Raw genomic sequence first — 21475 nt, 5'->3', positions numbered from 1 at the left:
ATCCTTCCTATTTAAAACAATATCTAATTCCATTTAGCTCATTTTAAAACTTGCGACACAATAACCAAATCTATTTTCTCATTCCTCAAATCAATAAAGAAATAGGAAGATATGCATTTCAACATAAAGTACCGGATGAGTGGAATAACCTTCCAATTTCAATTCGCTCTTTGACTTCCTTTCCGATGTTTAAAAATGCCCTAGCTCAACATCTTCAGAATACATGCAATTGTTTTTACTTTTTTTTTATATATATCTCTGTGCTGATTTGAGGGCACAGGTCAGGACAGATGCTGGAGCATTATCGGTGGTCACTACTGCACTACTGCTCTACAGTGGTTACTATTGATAGAGTTTACATTTATTTGTGCATATGTGTTTACTGGTGTCTAGATGTGTGTTTCGGTACATACATATTACATGCGTTTACTCTGTTGAGGGATGAGTGAGCAACCTTTGGAGAGTCTTGTATGAGTGAATGTCTTGATTGTATGAGTTATGTATTATATATTTCTGCACTTAATATTAGCGTAATGTGTTTTCTGTTTCATTTGTGTATGTGTTTTCTGTTTTATCTGACTGCCGCTGTAAGTTCAATGTCAATTTTGTACCTGGACTCGAGGACCCCCTCGAAAACGAGATGGTTCATCTCAAAGGGTTATTCCTCTTCAATAAATGTCAATATAAAATATTTAAACTTTGACCAGAAGATAATTTCACTATTAAAAATAAACAGTGGTTAATTTAAATCACCTGAGTTTCTCCAGTCTACAGTTTGTATTTTCTAATGCGTCCTGGAGTTTCTTCACTCCTGAATCCTGCAGATTATTGTTGCTCATGTCAAGCTCTTTCAGACTGGAGTTTGATCTCAGGACTGTAGCGAGAGCTGAACAGCTTTCCTCTGTTAGACCACAATTACGCAGCCTAAAATGATGAACAGGAGAGAGAGAATTTACAAACACAAAGTACTTAATGCCAATATTCAGTGATTACTGAGGATTATTGTGTTATGGTCACCTGATTTCTGTAAGATACTTTAGATATACAATAATAAAAGAATACAATACTCACATCAGTGTGTTTAGTTTACAGTGTTTATCTTGCAGCAAAGGAACAAGATTATTCACGTCTGAGTCTCCTAGTTCACGATCACTCAGATTCAGCCTTCTCAGGAGTAACGGGTTTTTACCCACAATTCCTCTCACATACTGACAGGCTTCATCTGCAGCAGAACCCAAAAACCTGGAGATAGACGTTCATTAAATGGCCAGTAATGTCAAAGACATACAGTATCTTGTGAAAGTGCCTTCAGTCATTTCCAAGACACCATAAACAATTTTTTATGGTTTATTTCTCTCTGCTAAAACTGTTTTAAAACTACTGGACTTTGTTATTTTAATAACACTAACCTCAGTGTCTTCAGTTGACAGTTCTGATCCTGTAGTAAATCATTGAGCTCCTTCACTCCTGATTGTCCAGGATCATTTCCTGTGAGATCCAGCTCTATCAGGTGTGAAGGGTTTGATCTCAGAGCTGAAGCCAGAGCTTTATAACCTTCTTCTGTGATACTGCAGTTAGAGAGTCTACAGAAAAGAATACAGAGATAATATCACTGAAAAATAGAGACAAATGAAATTACCAGTGTTAGACACAGTAGAGTTAGAGTCTAACATTAATTTGTTAGACATTAACTCACCTGAGTTTCTCCAGTTTAGAGTTCTCTTTCAGTCCATCAGAGAGCAGCTTCACTCCTGAATCCTGCAGATTGTTATTGCTCAGGTCAAGATCCTTCAGGGTGCTGGAGTCTGAACTGAGAACTGAAGCCAGATCTGAACAGCTTTCCTCTGTTACCGCACACTGGCTGAGTCTGAAAAAAAATTGTCAATTTATATGATTCAAACCATCTTCACTTGTCTTCACTTTCATATGGAGAGTGTCGGATAGCCAACCTGATGATCAGATTTTATCTTAAAGAGCGGGCAAAGGCAAAGTTCCTTTCAGGATAAATCTCTCGATGTGTCCAAATGTAGGCCCTCAAATGTAAAATACTCACTGAAGTATGTTGAGTTTACAGTGTTTATCCTGCAGTAGAGCAGCGAGCTTCTTCACATTTGAGTCTTCTAGTTTACGTTCACTCAGATTCAGCTCTCTCAGGAGTAACAGGTTTTTACCCACAATTCCAGTCATATACTGACAGGCTTCATCTGCTGCAGGACCCAAAAACCTGTAGAGAGAAGATGAATTAACTTTCAATAATGAAAAACAGCATCCGATTATGATGGGAAAAAAGTGTAAAATGTTTTTTCTTGAATTTATTTTGATCCAACAGAAAGTATTAGTTAAATAATATTTCTATGAACAATTCACTTGCATATAATTTTTCAGTTATTTCATCATATCTCACCTCAGTGTCTTCAGTTGAAACTTTGGATCCTGTATTAAATCATTGAGCTCCTTCACTCCTGATTGTCCAGGATCATTTCCTGTGAGATCCAGCTCTATCAGGTGTGAAGGGTTTGATCTCAGAGCTGAAGCCAGAGCTTTATAACCTTCTTCTGTGATACTGCAGTCTGAAAGTCTGTAAAACAAAAATAAGTTTGGACAGAGATTAGTTGTGGGCTTATAAATACATTCTGAAAAACATCATGAACTAAAACACATTTACATAGTTTATTCAGTTACATCATTGATTACGATTTTTAAAATAAGTGACACGTGAAAAGTCAAACTATCCAAATAGTGAAACTGAGCTGAAAAGAATAAATATTAAATTTAAGCCACTGTTTTCATTTTCAGTTAATCTGATAAAAGGGACATTTACAAATGTATATTAACATTCAGAAATGTTGATGAATAAAAATACACACTTGAGTTTCTCCAATCTGCATTGTGTATTTTCCAACAGAGGACAGATACTCATTATTCCTGAATTTCCTAGTTTATTCCCACTCAGATCCAGCTCTATCAGGTCTGAAGGGTTTGAATTAAACGCTGAAGTCAGAGCAGAACAACCTTCTTCTGTAATACTGTTATTATTCAGCCTGAAGAGAAAGAAAACAAAGACAGGAAGATTCTTCAGTTTATTTCACCCTCAATAACAGAGAGATAAATCAATATGATGGTTTATTTAATAGCCCCCCAAAACTTTAAAGAACAGCAATAAAAGTATTCGATTAGACTCTGAAATGTATTACTTTGCAGAGTATATAACAATATAAAATACTCACTGAAGTATGTTGAGTTTACAGTGTTTATCCTGCAGTAGAGCAGCGAGCTTCTTCACATTTGAGTCTTCTAGTTTACGTTCACTCAGATTCAGCTCTCTCAGGAGTAACAGGTTTTTACCCACAATTCCAGTCATATACTGACAGGCTTCATCTGCTGCAGGACCCAAAAACCTGGAGAGAGAAGATGAATTAACTTTCAATAATGAAAAACAGCATCCGATTATGATGGGAAAAAAAGTGTAAAATGTTTTTTCTTGAATTTATTTTGATCCAACAGACAGTATTAGTTAAATATTTCTATAAACAATTCACTTGCATATAATTTTTCTGTTATTTCATCATATCTCACCTCAGTGTCTTGACTTGACAGTTTGGATCCTGTAGTAAATCACTGAGCTCCTTCACTCCTGTTTGTCCAGGATCATTTCCTGTGAGATCCAGCTCTATCAGGTGTGAAGGGTTTGATCTCAGAGCTGAAGCCAGAGCTTTATAACCTTCTTCTGTGATACTGCAGTTAGAGAGTCTACAGAAAAGAATATAGAGATGATATCACTGAATATAGAGACAAATGAAATTACCAGTGTTAGACACAGTGGAGTTAGAGTCTAACATTAATATGTTAGACATTAACTCACCTGAGTTTCTCCAGTTTAGAGTTCTCTTTCAGTCCATCAGAGAGCAGCTTCACTCCTGAATCCTTCAGATTATTATTGCTCAGGTCAAGATACTTCAGACTGCTGGAGGCTGACCTGAGAACTGAAGCCAGAGCTAAACAGATTTCCTCTGTTACCGCACACTGGCTGAGTCTAAAAAAAAAAAACACCAGTATGAGAAGCATGCTAGCGCCTCTTGAGGCCCAGGGAGTGAGTTTTACTGCACATCTCTTACTATTAGGCCTCAGTTACAGGCTCATAGTTTCATGACTCATGATTAGTTAAGATACAGTTATCAGGATACTGCAATATTTCATGATTCTTATTATTCATCTTTTTTTCATTTGGACCTTGCCACAATAATTTTTCTATGTTATAATTCACGTGGCTTCTTCAATATTGAAAAAGCAGAGCAGATAGATCTACAACCAGCAAATCATGAATTCATTATGGTCATGAAGGCAATGTAAATTGACCATATTTGTTTCTGAAAAAAGTAGATGGTATAGTAGTGGTAAACTAATTTTTAGTCGTCACAATTTATGTTAATTAATTAATGGTATTGAAATCTATTTATACACAAACTTTGTAAAGGATATCTAAATCACACCTTACCTCAGTATCTCCAATTTACACTTTACACTCTTCAGTCCAGAGCAGAGATGAATTACTCCTAAATCCTGTAGATTATTATTGTTCATATTCAGCTCTTCCAGATTATTATCTGAGTTGAGAGCTTTAGCCAGACTTGAACAGCTTTTGTCTGTCAAGTCACAATCATTTAACCTACAATAAATAATTTAGAAATAAAGTAAAATTTAATACAAACAATGGATTTGCTATATAGAAATATTTTTGAATTACCCATTTAGTAGTTTTAAACAAACAATAAATATATTCTAGTGTGGTGGGCTACACTGACAATACAGTTAATCTCATTCTGCTACATAAAAACAAACAAACATGATTGAATAAAATAACTGTAATCTTTAAAGGTGCCTTGTGTAATGTCCGCCAATAAAATCAATTCATACTCCACATTCCATACCAGATGGGGGCAGTATACCTCCAGAAAGTAAGTTGGTCTACTCTAGAGTAACAACCGAGAAACGGCATAGTCTCTATGCTCCTAGGGAAAACTAGTTGTTGTCTCCAGCGATGGAAAGCAGTGGCAATATTTACTCTGGTTCTGTTCCTTTTTTTATCAGATTTTATTTGCGATTCCGAGCGCGGTTTTTTCCCTGCAGCGGGTGGTTGTGGTGGTGGTAAGGCCGGTGACACACTGGCTGCGTGGCGTGAGCGTGGCGTTTTCCATGTCTTTGCACACCAGAAGCGTGTCTGACGCGGCGCTGCTGCTGCTAGGTGACATATGATAAGCCTCATTGGTGATATATTTGACATATGGGGAGAGAGTTGTGGAAGGTCTATACTTCATTTTAAACATAAATATATAGCAGCAAAGACAACGTCGGCAGTGTTGACGGCAAAATAGGCAACGTAATATTTTGTTCTGTATTGACAGGTGCAGTATTTGAAAATCGATAATATTTAGTAAAATTACATTTATATTTGCATTTATGTCAAAACCTAGACACTATTAAACATCAAAATGACATTTATTAATATGTATTCGTGTCAAAATGACATATAAACAGATTTTCCTATTCAATTTTGCATGGAAACGCTTCCAAGACGCTTGCGTGTCGCGTTAAAAATAGGCGTTGGTTCTATTTCTAGCATGCACGCGTTTCCGCGCGGGACGTGCGTGTCACGCAGGCAGTGTGCAAACTCTAACCTGTTAACATGGGAGCCGAAATAAAAACGGACACGCCACGCCACGCAGCTGAGACGCTTACGCCACGCATCCAGTGTGTCACCGGCCTAAGGGTCTCTTGCCAAGGGCTTCAGCCATTCTTCCGCTCTCTTCCCTGAACTGAAATGTAGTAGTGGGCTGTACTTTCCACACGATTGACATCAGGTTCAAGTACGCCCACAAGCCGTGCGAGTTATTCGTGTATTGCAGTTTGGCTGGTGGTTATGTTGCCCGCATACCGCCTCCCATGGCCGAAACTGGTATTATGACACCTGTCGGGCTGTGGCTAGTAATTTAGCATGCTAATTCAGGTTGATATCTCTGCAGCACTATAACTTGTCATTTTTTTAATGATATCATCGCCCTTATTTCTTCTCATCTTCTGATGCGTGTAGCTCATCTTTTGGATATTTTTACCTCAATTCTTACAAATGGCACCTTTAATCAAAAGGAGTTTGATTTAACTTTCTTAATGAGTCTGCAGAGGTAGATAATCTGGGAGTTAATGATGATTTGATGTGGGCGACATAAGTATATATTTTGTCACATGACTCGTACAGAGATCTGGAGGGCAAAACATCCATAGAACTACAGCACAGATCTGTCAATTTTACACCTTTTCCTAGCTACAAATATTTAGATTACCTCTCAAAATAAGAAAATCAAAGATAAAATGGCTGGACATTGTAAAACACTCAACGTAAAAAACAAAGCTATATGTTTAACTGCAGTGATATTAAGAGATCAAATTTAGTACTCCCTAATAATGATGCATACTATATAGATGCAAGCAGAATACAACCTCGACTCGCTGTATGTCAATATGATTTGCAGAATTTAATTTTAATGGTGTTGTGTTTCTTCCTCTACAAAAACAATTGTTGAAAAACAGAATGTCCTATGTGCTTAAAACTATTTTACACATTTTTTACTATCTTAATAATCAACAATGGTTATAGTTAACCATAAAAATTGTAAATAAATATGGTTAAATAACATTAGTAGTGTAGAACACAGACTCTTTATAATTGTTGTGAAATTGCTGTTTTATTTTGCACCGGCATTCATAGGGTTAATTCATAGGGTTTCAAAGCGGGGACGAGGAACTAGAGAGTGAGTTAGGCTGGTGCGCCTGTGATACATTTGTTCTCCGTTACGACTGCCTGTCGTTCTTCAGACATTACAGTATATACTTATATCTGGTATATGATTAATAATTTCTTATGGAGGTTTGTGATTAATTTTTAATCATAAAATCATGTCTTCAACCTGGCTCCTGGAGGCCCAGTGTCCTGCAGAGTTTAGCTCCAACCTTAATTATCACATCTGAACCAGCTAATCAAGATCTCCAGGATTACTTGAAAATCACAAGATAAAGCAGGTTAGATATACACTATGTAGGACAGTGGGCCTTCAGGGCCGGGTTGAAGACCTCTGCTTTAAATTACTTACAGGGCTTTTTTGGAGATTTTCACAACTTCCAACAGTCTGAAGAGACACTCGTCTGATTTCTTGAATTTCTGAAGCTCAAACTCCTCCATCTCCTCCTCTGATGTCAACAACACAAAGGCCAAAGCAGACCACTGGGCAGGTGAAAGATCAGCAGATGAGAGACTTCCTTCTCTAAAGTGGGTCTGAATCTCTTTCACCAGACTTTGATCACTCAGTTCATTCAGACAGTAGAACAGATTGATGGATCTTTCTGGAGACAGATTATCTTCAAATTTCTCCTTGATGTACTGCACTATCTCCTTTTTGCTCTGGTCATTGTCTTCTTGCTGTGTCAACAGTCCTCGTAAGAGTCGCCGATTGGACTGGAGTGACAGACCGAGGAGGAAGCGAAGGAAAAGGTCCAGGTGTCCAGTGTCACTCTCGAGCGCCTTGTCCACTGCAGTCTTGAGCAAATCAATCATGGCTTTATTTTTGTTTTCCTCTTCTGCAGACTCTTGATTAAACACACTCTTCTTGTTGATGTCTTGAAACAGATGTGCATAAAGGCCTGCAATAAACTCTTGAATGCTCAAGTGAACAAAGCAGTATGTGGTACCAACAGTGATCCCTGTTTCCTCCTTAAAGATCTGGGTACACATGCCTGAATACACTGATGCTTTATAGACGTCAATACCACAGTCTTTAAGGTCTGTCTCATAGAAGATCAGGTTGTTTCTTTCCAGCTGATGAAATGCCAGTTTTCCCAATGAAAGGATGGCATCTTCATCCCAGGAAACATCTGGTGTGTATTCTCCATCATACTTTCGTCTGCTCTGCTGGATCTGAAAGCGGAGAAAGTGTGTGTACATTTGCGTCAGAGTCTTGGGAGTGTCTTCCGTATTTGATTCCTGCAGTGTTTTAGAGGCTTCATCAGCCTGATTGTGTTTTACATCATTATTTCTTTTCTCCTCCAAAATGTTCTGGAGAACAGTGGCTGAAATCCAGCAGAAGACTGGGATGTGGCACATGATGAAGAGACTCTTTGATTGTTTAACATGATCAATGATTTCATTGGCCTGATTCTCATCTGTGAATCTTCTTTTGAAATACTCTTCCTTTTGTGCGTCATTGAATCCTCGTATCTCTGTCACGCGGTCGATACAGTCAGGAGGAATCTTAATGGCAGCTGCTGGTCTGGTGGTGATCCAGATGAGAGCAGAAGGAAGCAGATTTCCCTTGATGAGGTTTGTCAGAAGAACATCCAGAGTGGCTGGTGACGATACATCACGCCACGTTTCATTACCATCAAAGTTTAGAGGAAGACGACATTCATCCAAACCATCAAGGATGAACAGGACTTTGAATCGATTCCTTCTTGTAAGGTTCAGTCCTTTTGTCTCTGGGAAAAATGTAGATATAAGATCCATCAAACTTTGTGTTTCTTTCTCCTTTAAGTTCATCTCTCTGAATGGGAGAGGAAATATGAAGTTTATATCTTGATTTTCTTTTCCTTCGGCCCAGTCCAGAACAAACTTTTGCACAGAGACAGATTTTCCGATGCCAGCAACTCCTTTTGTCAGTACAGTTCTGATCTCCTTGTGTTGTTCAGGTGCTTCAAACAAATATGTGCATTGAACTGGTATCTCTTGTGATTCATGATGCCTGGAAGCAACTTCAATTTGTCTGACCTCATGTTCAGTATTGATCTGTTCACTACAACCCTGAGTGATATAGAGATCTGTGTAGATGTTATTCAGAAGTGTGGAGTCACCGTGCTTTGCAATTCCTTCAAACACACATTGATACTTCTTCTTTAGGCCACATTTTAGCTGATGAATGAAGATCAGCTCATCTAAACACAGGAACAAATACAGATATTTTATTTTCTCTCCTACATTTATAAGTGATAATCTGACAGATGGTCATGAGTCTCTTACCTTCTAGAGTATCAGCAGCTTCATCTTGCTTCATCTCTCTCAGGTAGTGTAGTGTGAGATCAAGAGCTGCTTCTTTAATACTGCATCTGTTCTCATTAAAGTCCTTCACTAAGCATCCTATATCATCTTTTTGTAATATTTTCTTAAACTTGTCCAACTCATTTTTCAAATAGGTGATTATTTTGCTCTCAAGATTCTACAAACAAAGCAAAAAAATTTAAAATAAACAATAATAATAATAATAATAATAATAATAAATCCATACATGTACATTTGGTTTAAACTAATAATAATAATAATAATAATAGGCATAATAATAATAATAATAATAATAATAATAAATAAGTAAAAGTTAAAAAAATCTGTTAAAATAAAAATAAATAAATTATTAGCTGTCATTATTATGCATTTTTATTATGCATTATTAAGCTGTCGTTATAAATAAAAATAAACAATTTTCACATTTTCATTCTTGTTTTATGAGTTCTTAAAATGAAAAGTAAATGGTCACAAATAATTAGAAATTAAATAATACATGATAAATAATCCATTTGTTTGTTATACTTATTAAATATTTATGACAATTTAAGAAAGTTTTCCTACCTGGAAGATCCACAGGAGATTGTCTATGAAATTCTTGTGTTTCCTGTCAGTCTGGAAATCTGAATCTAATGTTTCATATTGACGCCTGCTAGCGAACAAAATAAATCAAAAGACTGCATTTCCAGGAGAAATATTACCAAAATGTCCAGTAAATATTTTTAGCAAAAAAAAAAAAATACAAAAAAAAAAATACTCTGGTAAATATTAGAACGATACAGCTTTAAGATAATTATTCATCAATACACTTTCTAACACAGTCTGTGACCAAAAATAAGAAACACATGAAATACCTTTTGGTTGGTGATGGTGTTTCCTCACTGAAGTTTGGTTGGTCACCATGTTTTGAACGGTCACTCTTCACAGACACAGAGCTGGACACATGTGAACTTGATCTTACACTGATGAAACAAAGAACAGAGAGAAAAAAACACTTCACTACAGGAGATACTTCAGTCTCATTTAGGACGTTTAATGCTTCAAATGGTAATTAAATACAGTATAGTTGTGTATTTGTCACTGATAGATGGATTTATTCATGTTTGGTTGCATGATCTTTTTTGGTAAATTTATGCCCCCTAGTGGCTGCCTGAGTGTAAGGCCTGTCCAATCGGTCCAATGACAGTTTCCACTAAGCGGTGAAGGTTTAATGTGTGTTCCTGTCTTTTCATTGTGGCAAAGTTTTAATTCCAATTTTAATTCCAATTAAACTCATCTGACTCCATTTTATCATGACATCGAATTTAGGTTAGAATGCCAATTGGTTATTGGTCATTTATATAATAGTTTAGCAATACATTTGATTATTCTATTTAACCCTTTACTTTATATTTTACCCGTTCATTTTAGGAATCTATGTCGCGTTGAGGTCCTCATGCCGATCGTTTAAAGCGGGTCTCACGATCACAAACTCGTCAGTTTTGGTCACTAAACAGAGGTGATTGGCTAATCTCTTTAAGGGATATTTCACCGCTGGAAAGATGAATGTGTATTTAAATTGGGTCATTTATCTAGTAGAAATGGGTAATTATTTTAGAAGTTGACTGAGAAAAGCCACACTCTAAAAAATGCTGGGTTGTTTTAACCCAAATGTGGGTCAAATATGGACAAACCCAGCCATTGGGTTACATTTTTTTAATAAAATGTTTAACCCAATGTTTGAGTTTGTCCATATTTGACCCAAAATTGGGCATTTTTTAGAGTGCAGAAATTTTTTTTTTGGCTCATGTGGATGAAAGACAACAACTCCCAGAATGCACTCGCTTCGCTGCCCTACGAGGCCACTCCCAAGCCACGCCTACCGGTTACAGAGGGCAGTATTGAAAGAAATGATACAACTAAAACGCTGTTTTATCGTGAGCCTATCGTGACCCCAGCTCAAGTCTGCCCGGGATCTTCGGACATGTCCGGCCAGGATTTCGAGATCACCCAAAATGCCCAGGATTCGGCTTTTGCGTTCTACAGTCGCCAGGAAGCACTGTAATTCGAAAATACTTCAGGTTTTCTACTGATACAAAGTTTAATGCTAATCGGTGAAGAATCCCTTAAATAGGTAAAAGATTACAAAGTAAACAAACATTACAAAGACAGCACTTCAAGTAATAAAAAACATTACTGGGTATGGGGTTAGAATTGTTGCATTATTCCAAATAAACAGTTTAATATTCACAAATAAATGTAAAGAGATTCACAAAAATGTATCAAATTCACAAATAAATAGATTAAGATCCACAAATAAATGTAAAGAGTTTCACAAAAAATTATAAAAATTCACAAAATAAATAAAATGAGATTTGGAAATAAAAAAACATTTACAAATGTTTTATTATTTTACACACATACAACTCTGCCTGGCCATTATTTTTGAACCGCTTTCTGTGCATTTGTAAATCCCCTCACGCATCTGTGGATTTTGAAACATGTGCAGACAAATCCACAAATAATTTGACTCCACCCACCGTTTACTCAAGCCAATCAGATAACGTCCACATTGAGCTGGCCAATCGTAGCACGTTCTCGCTACAACCAATCACGTTTGGCTTTACACTTGGGGCGGGAACTGATTCTTGCACCCTTGAAAGGAGCAGAAATAATCTTTGGGTGCTTCGTTCAAATTGAGCTGAACTGTTTGTGTGGTTAAAACACTCTGTTTGATTGATTTAAGTATCATACACATAATAATTGGATTACATTGGTCATGCTCAGTGGCGGCTCCAGGATTTGTTTCTTGGGGGTATTAAGGCAGGGCTTAACAGTTCAGAAGTGCATCAATAACTGTAATATACTGCATTTATTGATTTTTTTTTTTTTTTTTTTTTTTTACCTAACTAGGGGTGCAACAGATCGCAGTTGATCCGTGATCCGTGACCAGGCCCCGCACGGTATGGCACGCATGTGATTCGCGGATTAACTGGCAAGTTTAACTATCATAGAGTGTAAGTTTATCATTTGGACGTGTTATGTCTTGCCAATTTACGGACACATACACACAAAATGATGTCAAAATACTCATCTCAGCAAGTATTCTCTCGTTTATGTATAAATGCACAGTTGAGAAAGAAACTGGATGTTTGTCAGTTTATTCGGTCCATGCATTTGGTCTTAAAGTGACAGTCACAGGAGCCTAATATTCCTGCTGTTGTCCATGTCATTAATGTTAATAAAACAACCAAATACAGCTTTAACAAAGATGAACCTACGTATATTTAATTTATACAGTGAACAAATAGTGTTATTTTACATTTAGGACTAATTATTCATTTCTGTACCTGAATACTACTGTTAGACTTTGTTATTTAGTATTCATCTTTGCTTGTAATTTATGTATTTGTTCTTATTTTATTACTGACTGTTCAGTTGTCTTTAATAATTTATTTACATATATTTTTACGTGAGAGAAGGGGTACGTCGGTATATTTCTGTTACCCAGAAGTGAAACATTATGTGAATTTAAAGTGGCTGCGTTATAAATAGAAATATGGGTATAGCCTAAATGCTGTTGTTGGTTCCCATGACATGCAACATTTTAATGTCTTAATGACAGCAAGAGTTTCTTGGCTATAAATAATGATATGACCCACTTTTTCTGAATTTTACTAGCCCATTTTATTTGTCTCTCATAAGATTGAATAATCAAAATACATGACAATAGACTTTTATTACAAAGTTACATCTATCATTGGGATACCAAATGTATGTACTTAACAGACATTCGCATTATAGAAATAAGTAGAAATAAGTAAATCAAACGTAGTCCTACATAAACTGCCAAAATAAGATTATCTATGATAATGTCAATAACAGTAAATGTATGAGAAAATAATGAAAATTAGCTCCAGAAGTATGGGAGATGCACAAATTCACGTTTGTAAACTTATATCGTGGCAGACGGGCAGACGTGCAGACATTAAAGGGATACTTCACTTTAAAATGAAAATTCTGTCATCATATACTCACCCTTAAGTTGTTTCAAACCTGCATGAATGTATTTCTTCTGCTGAACACAAAGGAAGATATTTCGAAGAATGTCAGTAACCAAACAGTTAACTGGTCCCATTGACTTCCATAGTAGGAAAAAAAAAATACTATGGAAGTCAATGGGACCAGTTAACTGTTTGGTTACTGACATTCTCCAGACGTTCCTATTTACAGACATAATCCACACGTTAACTTCTAACGTGACGCCGCCGTCACGTCTGTAAAGATCAACAGCTACACGTTATTGACGTGTCTAAGTGACGTGATATTTGCGTGTACGTCTCCATATAAAACAAATGGAGACGTACACGCACGTATACACGTGTGCTATCTGTCGTGCTTGTCAGTCTCGTCGCCGAATGGAACATTGAGCGCCATAGATCGGAAAGCCATAGACACACACTGTTATACGTTCCTACTGTGCAATCGCCGTGATCTCACTCAATTAAACAGACTCCAACCTCTCCACAATGGCCAAGACCAGAGAGCTGTGTAAGGACATCAGGGATAAAATTGTAGACCTGCACAAGGCTGGGATGGGCTACAGGACAATAGGCAAGCAGCTTGGTGAGAAGGCAACAACTGTTGACGCAATTATTAGAAAATGGAAGAAGTTCAAGATGATGGTCAATCTCCCTCGTTCTGGGGCACCATGCAAGATCTCACCTCGTGGGACATCAATGATCATGAGGAAGATGAGGGATCAGCCCAGAACTACACGGCAGGAACTGGTCAATGACCTGAAGAGAGCTGGGACCACAGTCTCAAAGAAAACCATTAGTAACACACATTACACCGTCATGGATTAAAATCCTGCAGCGCACGCAAGGTCCCCCTGCTCAATCCAGCGCATGTCCAGGCCCATCTGAAGTTTGCCAATGACCATCTGGATGATCCAGAGGAGGAATGGGAGAAGGTCCTGTGGTCTGATGAGACAAAAATAGAGCTTTTTGGTCTAAACTCCAATCGCCGTGTTTGGAGGAAGAAGAAGGATGAGTACAACCCCAAGAACACCATCCCAACCATGAAGCATGGAGGTGGAAACATCATTCTTTGGGGATGCTTTGCGGCAAAGGGGACAGGACGACTGCACCATATTGAGGGGAGGATGGATGGATGGATGGATGGGGCCATGTATCGCAAGATCTTGGCCAACAACCTCCTTCCCTCAGTAAGAGCATTGAAGATGGGTCGTGGCTGGGTCTTCCAGCATGACAACAACCCGAAACACACAGCCAGGGCAACTAAGGAGTGGCTCCGTATAAGCATATCAAGGTCCTGGAGTGGCCTAGCCAGTCTCCAGGCCTGAACCCAATAGAAAATCTTTGGAGGGAGCTGAAAGTCTGTATTGCCCAGCGACAGCCCCGAAACCTGAAGGATCTGGAGAAGGTTTGTATGGAGGAGTGGGCCAAAATCCCTGCTGCAGTGTGTGCAAACCTGGTCAAGAACTACAGGAAACATATGATCTCTGTAATTGCAAACAAAGGTTTCTGCACCAAATATTAAGCTCTGCTTTTCTGATGTATCAAATACTTATGTTATGCAATAAAAAGCAGATTAATTACTTCAAATTATTTTAAGTTTTATATTCCATCACTCACAGTTGAAGAGTACCTATGATACAAATTACAGACTTCTACATGCTTTGTAAGTGGGAAAACCTGCAAAATTGGCAGTTGATCAAATACTTGTTCTCCCAACTGTATATACAGGGTATCCCTATCCATTCGCCAAACTAAACTCAACTGCTAAACTTGCGCTTTGGCTGGCGCTGAGCCAGGGACGGACGCACTCAGCTATGTCTTATATCACAACTATTCAGTGTTTTGAACCACATAATGTTTATTTTAGGTTTCAGACATTTAAAATCACATGCGTACTAGCAAAACAATGAATTTGAGTTTGTAAAATACACACTGATATCTATGGAAGTGGAATAATAATCCTTTCCATTATAATTAGATGACACATTTTATTCATATCAGATACACATTGTGTAAGTAGCTTTAAAGTTTACTCTATTCTGCTCCCAGTTCACCGGCCAGGTTCACTCACTCACTCACTTATAAAACACATCCACTTGCACATATTTGACAATCGGAATATCAGATATTTCATGCTATAGCTAAAAAATGTGTGAATATTTTGAATAACAAAGGAAAAATGACATAAAAGCAGACCATCATTCATTCAGTGCTGTTGTGGTTGCGGAGTGTCACGTGACAAGCAATGATGCATCACCATGGAAACAATAAAGTGACAGGTTCTAAATAATGGTCACCTTGAAAAACTCACGCTGGGGGGTCAGCCAGAATATTTTAAACTTGCATGTGAAAAGGTTAATCATGTTGTCAGCGTTCACTCAAACAGATTTGCTGAAATAAAAAAATGGACGGTAATAAGCGCCAGCCTATGAGATTGCCGTTTGCACGTTATTTCCGCCCACTACCGGAGAATCCGGCATATCTTCTTCTTGTTCTTAAAAGCTGAATAATTCCAAATGAATGCTGTTATTTTGACAGGAAAATACAACAAAGAATATATTTTACATATAGTGCGTCGATTCTGCGTAAGACTCTCTTTCTCTCTCTCTCTTTGCGTGTGCACGAGAAACACAACTCAGTAAAGCGACGGTGCGTCATGGGAGTTTACGGTACATCAAATACTCTGCAGGACAGTAATAGAAGTTGCCAGATCAGTGGGTGAGGCCATAAACAGAGGGGTGTTTTCGACAGTGATTTGCCCACATCACAGTGAGGGTAGGGTTTAGGGGTGGGGTCCGGTAAAGGGCATAATATTCATTGCATGATTTATAAACACCCACCAGTTTGAAAACACCCACAATTTAGAAACGCCCACTTTTGTTCCTCAGAGACCCCATCCTCATCCACTGAGCTGAATTGAAATGGTACAGATCGCTCTCAAGCACTCAGTGTTCAGCGAGTGAAAATATATCTATGCTAAACTTATGCTTAGCCTCTAACACACACACTGGCGAGTAAAATCTAATAATGGCTAATGATAGAGTGAAACAGCTTACCAGACATCTCACCACAGTGGAGAAATTAGCAAATGCAACACTAAAATTTAAAGCACATGAAATACCTTTTGGTAGATGATGGTGTTTCCTCACTGAAGTTTGGTACACCACCTTTTGAACGGTCACTCTTCACAGACACAGAGCTGGACACATGTGAGTCAGATCTTTCACTAATGATGCAAGGAACAGAGAGGAAAAAAACATTTTACTACAGGAGGTTTGGTGGCATTATCTTTCCATGGTGAATATATGCCCCGCGGTGTCTGCCTGTGTAATTGTGCTACTGGAAATAAACTCCAGACTGAAATTGTTAAAGAGTGAAACAGACATCTCCTTCTTGATTTGTTTTATTCAGTCAAGTTGTCTCACATACACCAAAAGTGGAGAAATTAGCAAACACAATGCTAAAATGTAAAGCACATGAAATACCTTTTGGTAGATGATGGTGTTTTCTCACTGAAGTTTGGTACACCACCTTTTGAACGGTCACTCTTCACAGACACAGAGCTGGACACATGTGAGTCTGATCTTTTACTAATAACACCAAGAACAGAGAAAAAAAACAACACTTTACTACAAGAGGTTCATTTGTCTCATATTCCTGTCTCAATCTCACTAAATATTAAAACTATATGAATGATTATTCTTAACTGTAGAAAGAGAAATTATCAAACATAATGCTATAATACTTTAGACACATTAGTTATATTTTGCAGTGTTTGACATTTGATTAGCTTAAAACAAATCCTGTCACTCCACAGAGATTCAGTTGAATGGGAACAAGCTTTGTTCTAATTAAACTATTTCTCATTAATTTCACACCACGTCTCCACTGGACATGAGCGGCAGTAAGCAATGAGAATTAAGACTGGTGCAAAAAGCCACTGAGGGCAAAACTTTTTAATAAAGTTTAAAAATAGTCGCATATGGTGCGTCGCTTAAAGTTGGTGAGTATCAGAACCGTGCTTCACATTAAGAGGAAAAATCTTGCAGGGTGAAGAACTAACATGTCTTACCTCAGTTTCTCTGAGAGACTCATCTTAGAGAGAGAGTCCTTTCCTCGCTCTTCTGACATACTGCAGCTAAACAACCAGTGCCAACAGATCAACTGGGATCTTTGTGAAAACAATCAGTTCAGCATGACATGGAGATGACAATGTTACTGAGATCCCACATGGAAAGAACCTATAAACAAATATGTTTGATATAGGTTTTGAATATATTTGACATATATAAAATTGGCCATTTTCCTATATTATATGTACATATATGCACATATGTGTACATATATGTACATAATATACTGTATACGTGCATACATGTACCTATATAGGTACATATATGCATGTATATATGTGTGCATATATGCACATATATATGCACCAGAGCATGTGAGCGGAGTGGAGCGGGAGCGAGCGGGGAGCGCGAGCGGGCGGATCTTGGACAGAGCGCAGAGCGGCAATTTCAAAAGGACGGAGCGTCGCACTATTTCCCGCTCCAATTCCGCTCCGCTCACGCCACGCATCAGTCAAAAAATGCGCCATGAAGAACAAAAAACATATATAGGCATAGCCGTCGCACTGGACTATAAGTCGCATTTATTTAGAAATTTGTTTCACACAAAAAAAACTAAAACAATGTTACAGATGGGACAGTTCTCCGTTACGGACGTGAGCGCTCTGACAGCGGCACTAAAAGACTGCTTTAAAACTTTCACTGAGACCTCAAACAGAAAGCACAAAGCCTGTCTTTAAATTTAATTTCGTTTTGTATTAATTGTATCTTAATTTTGATCAGTGTTTCATCAACCAATTTTCTGGATTTAATAAATAAGTAAATATATTAGATAATCACGACACGAAGGCGCCGGCGGGTGAACCTGGAGTTTGTCTCATAAATGAACCGAAACTCAGCGTATAGCCTACTTGCCTGACAGACCTGAGACATATATATAAAGCCTGAAATGTCTACTTTTAAACAGAACAATTCAAAACGAAAGAAAACAGACTGCTCTCTTGAATCCGTATGAAATGTGCATTTCTCTCTGGGGCGTTCAATACTGCGAAGATCGCGAGTCAGCATCTTTCCAGCCACAGACATAAAAAAAAATGGTTTATTAGTAAACAATTAAAATGTCTCCTGCTATATTTTACATATTATACATAATCATTAATTTTGCCGGTTCGTTGTGACAGCTTTTAGGTGCGTTATTGGCAGCGCCACCCTTATGTTATGAACGCATCAGCACCGAAAACATGGAGATTTTTTTTCTTTTGGGGGCATTTTGTTTGTGTTCAGACTTTCAGTTGTCTTTAGGCGCGATGTTAGAGGACGCTGCTAATAAAGTTGCTAGTATGGCCTACACATATTGGATTCACGTTTATTATTATAGGCTATTTAAAAAAAATACCCAATTTTTTATGCCGTGCGTATCATTTTATTTTGTTGTATTTATCCGCCACACCTTGGCCGGTCCGTGAAAATATTGTCTGATATTAAACCGGTCCGTGACGCAAAAAAGGTTGGGGACCGCTACAAGTGATATACATGTAGATTTTTTTCCTTTTTTGGAGCGAGCGGGGGGCGATTTGAGTGGAGCGCGAAGCAAACTGCGTTGAGCGCTGAGCGAAAATGAGCGGAGCGGCCTGATGTAGCTTTGAGCGGGGGAGCGGAGGGGTGAACAGTTCCGTGAGCGATGAGCGGAGATTCTCACCGCTCCACTCCGCTCATATGCTCTGATATGCACCCATATGTTCACCTATATATGCACCTATATGTTTACCTATATATTAGTAAAATTATTAAAATCCATAGCTACAACATAAATAAAAGCCCAAAATGAAGAAATGTACATTATTTATTTACTTAAGAACAATCAAATAGTACAAGAACAAAAATAAGACAAAAAAAAAACAAAAAAAAACAAACAAACAAAACAATTTATCTTTTTGATCTTCTCAGCTCCGTGAGCTTCGAATTGATAGATGTGCCTATCTGAGCTAGGCATCATGTATGACAGTTGCCAAAGTGAGATATGAGCTACAAAATGACCAAATCCTGCCATGAGCTATATAGGAGACATATCTTGTATGTACATAGGGCTTATATGTGGATATAAAGAAGCAATACAGGAGACCTATATGGCCTGTATATGCACCTCAATTTTGCCTATACAGTATGTGGCATATATACGTATATATGCAGCATATATATTATCATATATGTGCATATATGCTGTAGGCTATATATGCAGCATATATGTGCATATAAACTGCATATAGGTTTCATATATGCACATATATCCTCATATAGGTTCTTTCCATGTGGGATGTTACAAATATACAGCCATGTATTGCAACAAAATGGTCCTATGGTACCTAATCATTTCAGATCATTCAATAAGATTAAACTGGCTTCCATTCTATCTAAATATAAGAACATTAGGAAACAGATATTATTATCACTATTCTTAAAACATTGAGGGGGCTTTCTGTATTGCAGTTTAATATCATACACTCATATTTATTTCAAAACTGTTTATTATAACTTCAAGTTTACAATCTATTTAATTATTTTCAAAATGCTAAAAATGTTCTAACATTTACGTGTTCTAACAAGAACGTAACCTGAATTATGGTCACTCATACATGTATTATATAATTCATTTTTGTGTGAACCGAATACTATATTAAGCAGATATTATATTTAGCAGAGTTTGGTTAAAGTTTTGTTTGACACGAATTAACATCACTATATGATGTTGTTTATCTCTGAAGGTCGGATTAAAAATGATATAGGCCTAGGCCATAGGCCATAGCTACTTTCAATTTAGCACCATCAAACATATGTGCCTAAATGTAAAAGGTTTTTTAATAATCATGGTAAATAAATAGGCATGTTTTAACATCCATGGCCATGGCCTTCAAAAGATTTGTTATTTTCTAGCAGCTTCATCATCTGTTGAAGTAGACTACAAACAATTCCGTATAATAAGCCCGCCTGTTGTAATTTCAAATTTAAATCAAAGTTGCACAAACATTATAAAATGCCTACTTTATTTCCTTAATACCTGTAATCGAGAAATTATTCAAACTTACTTGAAGTCTTGTCTAAGAAGAGAATTTAGACTTCGACTTTCTGTTAAGCTGGTTGTCTGTCACATCATGGTACAACTCCAAAGTCCAGTATCAGGCGGAAGAGATTCACCGTCTGTTTGTAAGCTTTGGTAACGATTAACAGCGTTGGCTTGTCATTCCGACATCCTACTTTACCATAGAGCTCTAGAACCACGTGTCTACTGTACTATTGCAGAGATCGATGAAGAACGAGCGAAACCAATCATGGGAGCTGAGCAACGCTCGCACTCAGAAATAGTCGAGTCAGACCGTTAAAAAATGACTTCATGCAAACGTTTAGAAACTGAGAGAATATTGGCTCTTCACTTAACGGTAACGTTTTATTTTCTTGTCCTAATACAAAATAATAAAATTAATATCCAAGCATATGCTTTGCCGGGTCACCGAAGCGCTGCCCAAACGGAGCAGTTTAATAAGATAGAGCCTTTATATTTCAATGACCTTAACTCCACCGCACTGATCATCTTCATTAGCTTAAACACATCATGAACTCTCAACGTGAAGAAAATTATTTTAATCTTTATTCTCCTTATTATTTCTCAGCGATGAGTGGATTTTTTCCACCCGTTTAACACTTTCGGTGTCGTTAACCGAACTGCACGCATTTGCTATGGCTTACTGTCTGTCATATGACCTTTTTAAAGGGGTGGTTGACTGCTTTTTTTCTTTGCATGATTGTGTTTATGGGGTGCAATATAACATGTCTTCGTGTTTTTTTGTTTTTTTTAAAGCCTTATTTTTCATAAATTTCACCTTTATTGTAAGCCGCTTTCTCCTCTGTCATTCGAACGACCGGTTGACTTCTGATTCTATGAAACCACTCCCTCAGAAACAGGCAATGGGCTCAGATTGGTTAGTTGGGCCGGTGTGTTGTAATTGGCTAAACTGCGTAGTGCATGTTGTCCGGAAACTTCACGCCCATTACCTTTACGGGCGAAAGTTGCATGTGCTCCAGTCAAATGTAAATAATGGTGTCGATACTGCCGTATCAGTTTGAGCCAGAATCAGACCCAGAAAGCGGCAATGAAGAGAGTCAAGCAGAACCTCCGCAAACACGGCTCTTACAAAACGTTTCTGAATGGTACATTTATTTTATTATTATTATTCTATTCCATTCTATTCTATTCTACTATTATTATATAAGAATTTCGATACGCTGTT

The 21475-nt window shown here is 37.6% G+C and overlaps 1 protein-coding gene and 2 long non-coding RNA genes across 3 annotated transcripts in view; 2 read left to right on the top strand and 1 right to left on the bottom strand.

The window, feature by feature from the left end:
• The window catches only part of LOC309475713, a 35840-nt gene extending 30361 nt beyond the window's left edge, over positions 1 to 5479 (top strand). The window contains exon 3 of the long non-coding RNA XR_014197802.1: positions 5243 to 5479. This is a non-coding gene — a long non-coding RNA (uncharacterized lncRNA). The remainder of the gene's footprint in view (positions 1 to 5242) is intronic.
• The window catches only part of LOC309475587 (uncharacterized protein), a 454091-nt gene that overhangs the window by 155407 nt on the left and 277209 nt on the right, over positions 1 to 21475 (bottom strand). The window contains exons 31-35 of the mRNA XM_082138405.1: positions 3228 to 3398; positions 2868 to 3041; positions 2405 to 2578; positions 1072 to 1242; positions 754 to 924 (exon numbers count right to left, since the gene is read on the bottom strand). Of these exons, the coding sequence (XP_081994531.1) occupies positions 754 to 924; positions 1072 to 1242; positions 2405 to 2578; positions 2868 to 3041; positions 3228 to 3398 (861 nt within the window). The remainder of the gene's footprint in view (positions 1 to 753; positions 925 to 1071; positions 1243 to 2404; positions 2579 to 2867; positions 3042 to 3227; positions 3399 to 21475) is intronic.
• On the top strand, positions 16250 to 16744 carry LOC309475723. Its single transcript, XR_014197813.1, has 2 exons — positions 16250 to 16331; positions 16618 to 16744. It is a non-coding gene; the product is annotated as an uncharacterized lncRNA (long non-coding RNA).

Source organism: Leuciscus leuciscus (assembly GCF_965113295.1).
Source record: "Leuciscus leuciscus genome assembly, chromosome: 15".
Lineage (NCBI taxonomy): Eukaryota > Metazoa > Chordata > Actinopteri > Cypriniformes > Leuciscidae > Leuciscus > Leuciscus leuciscus.
Note: the sequence above shows the minus strand (reverse complement) of the source record. Positions and strands in the feature narration are given on the sequence as shown.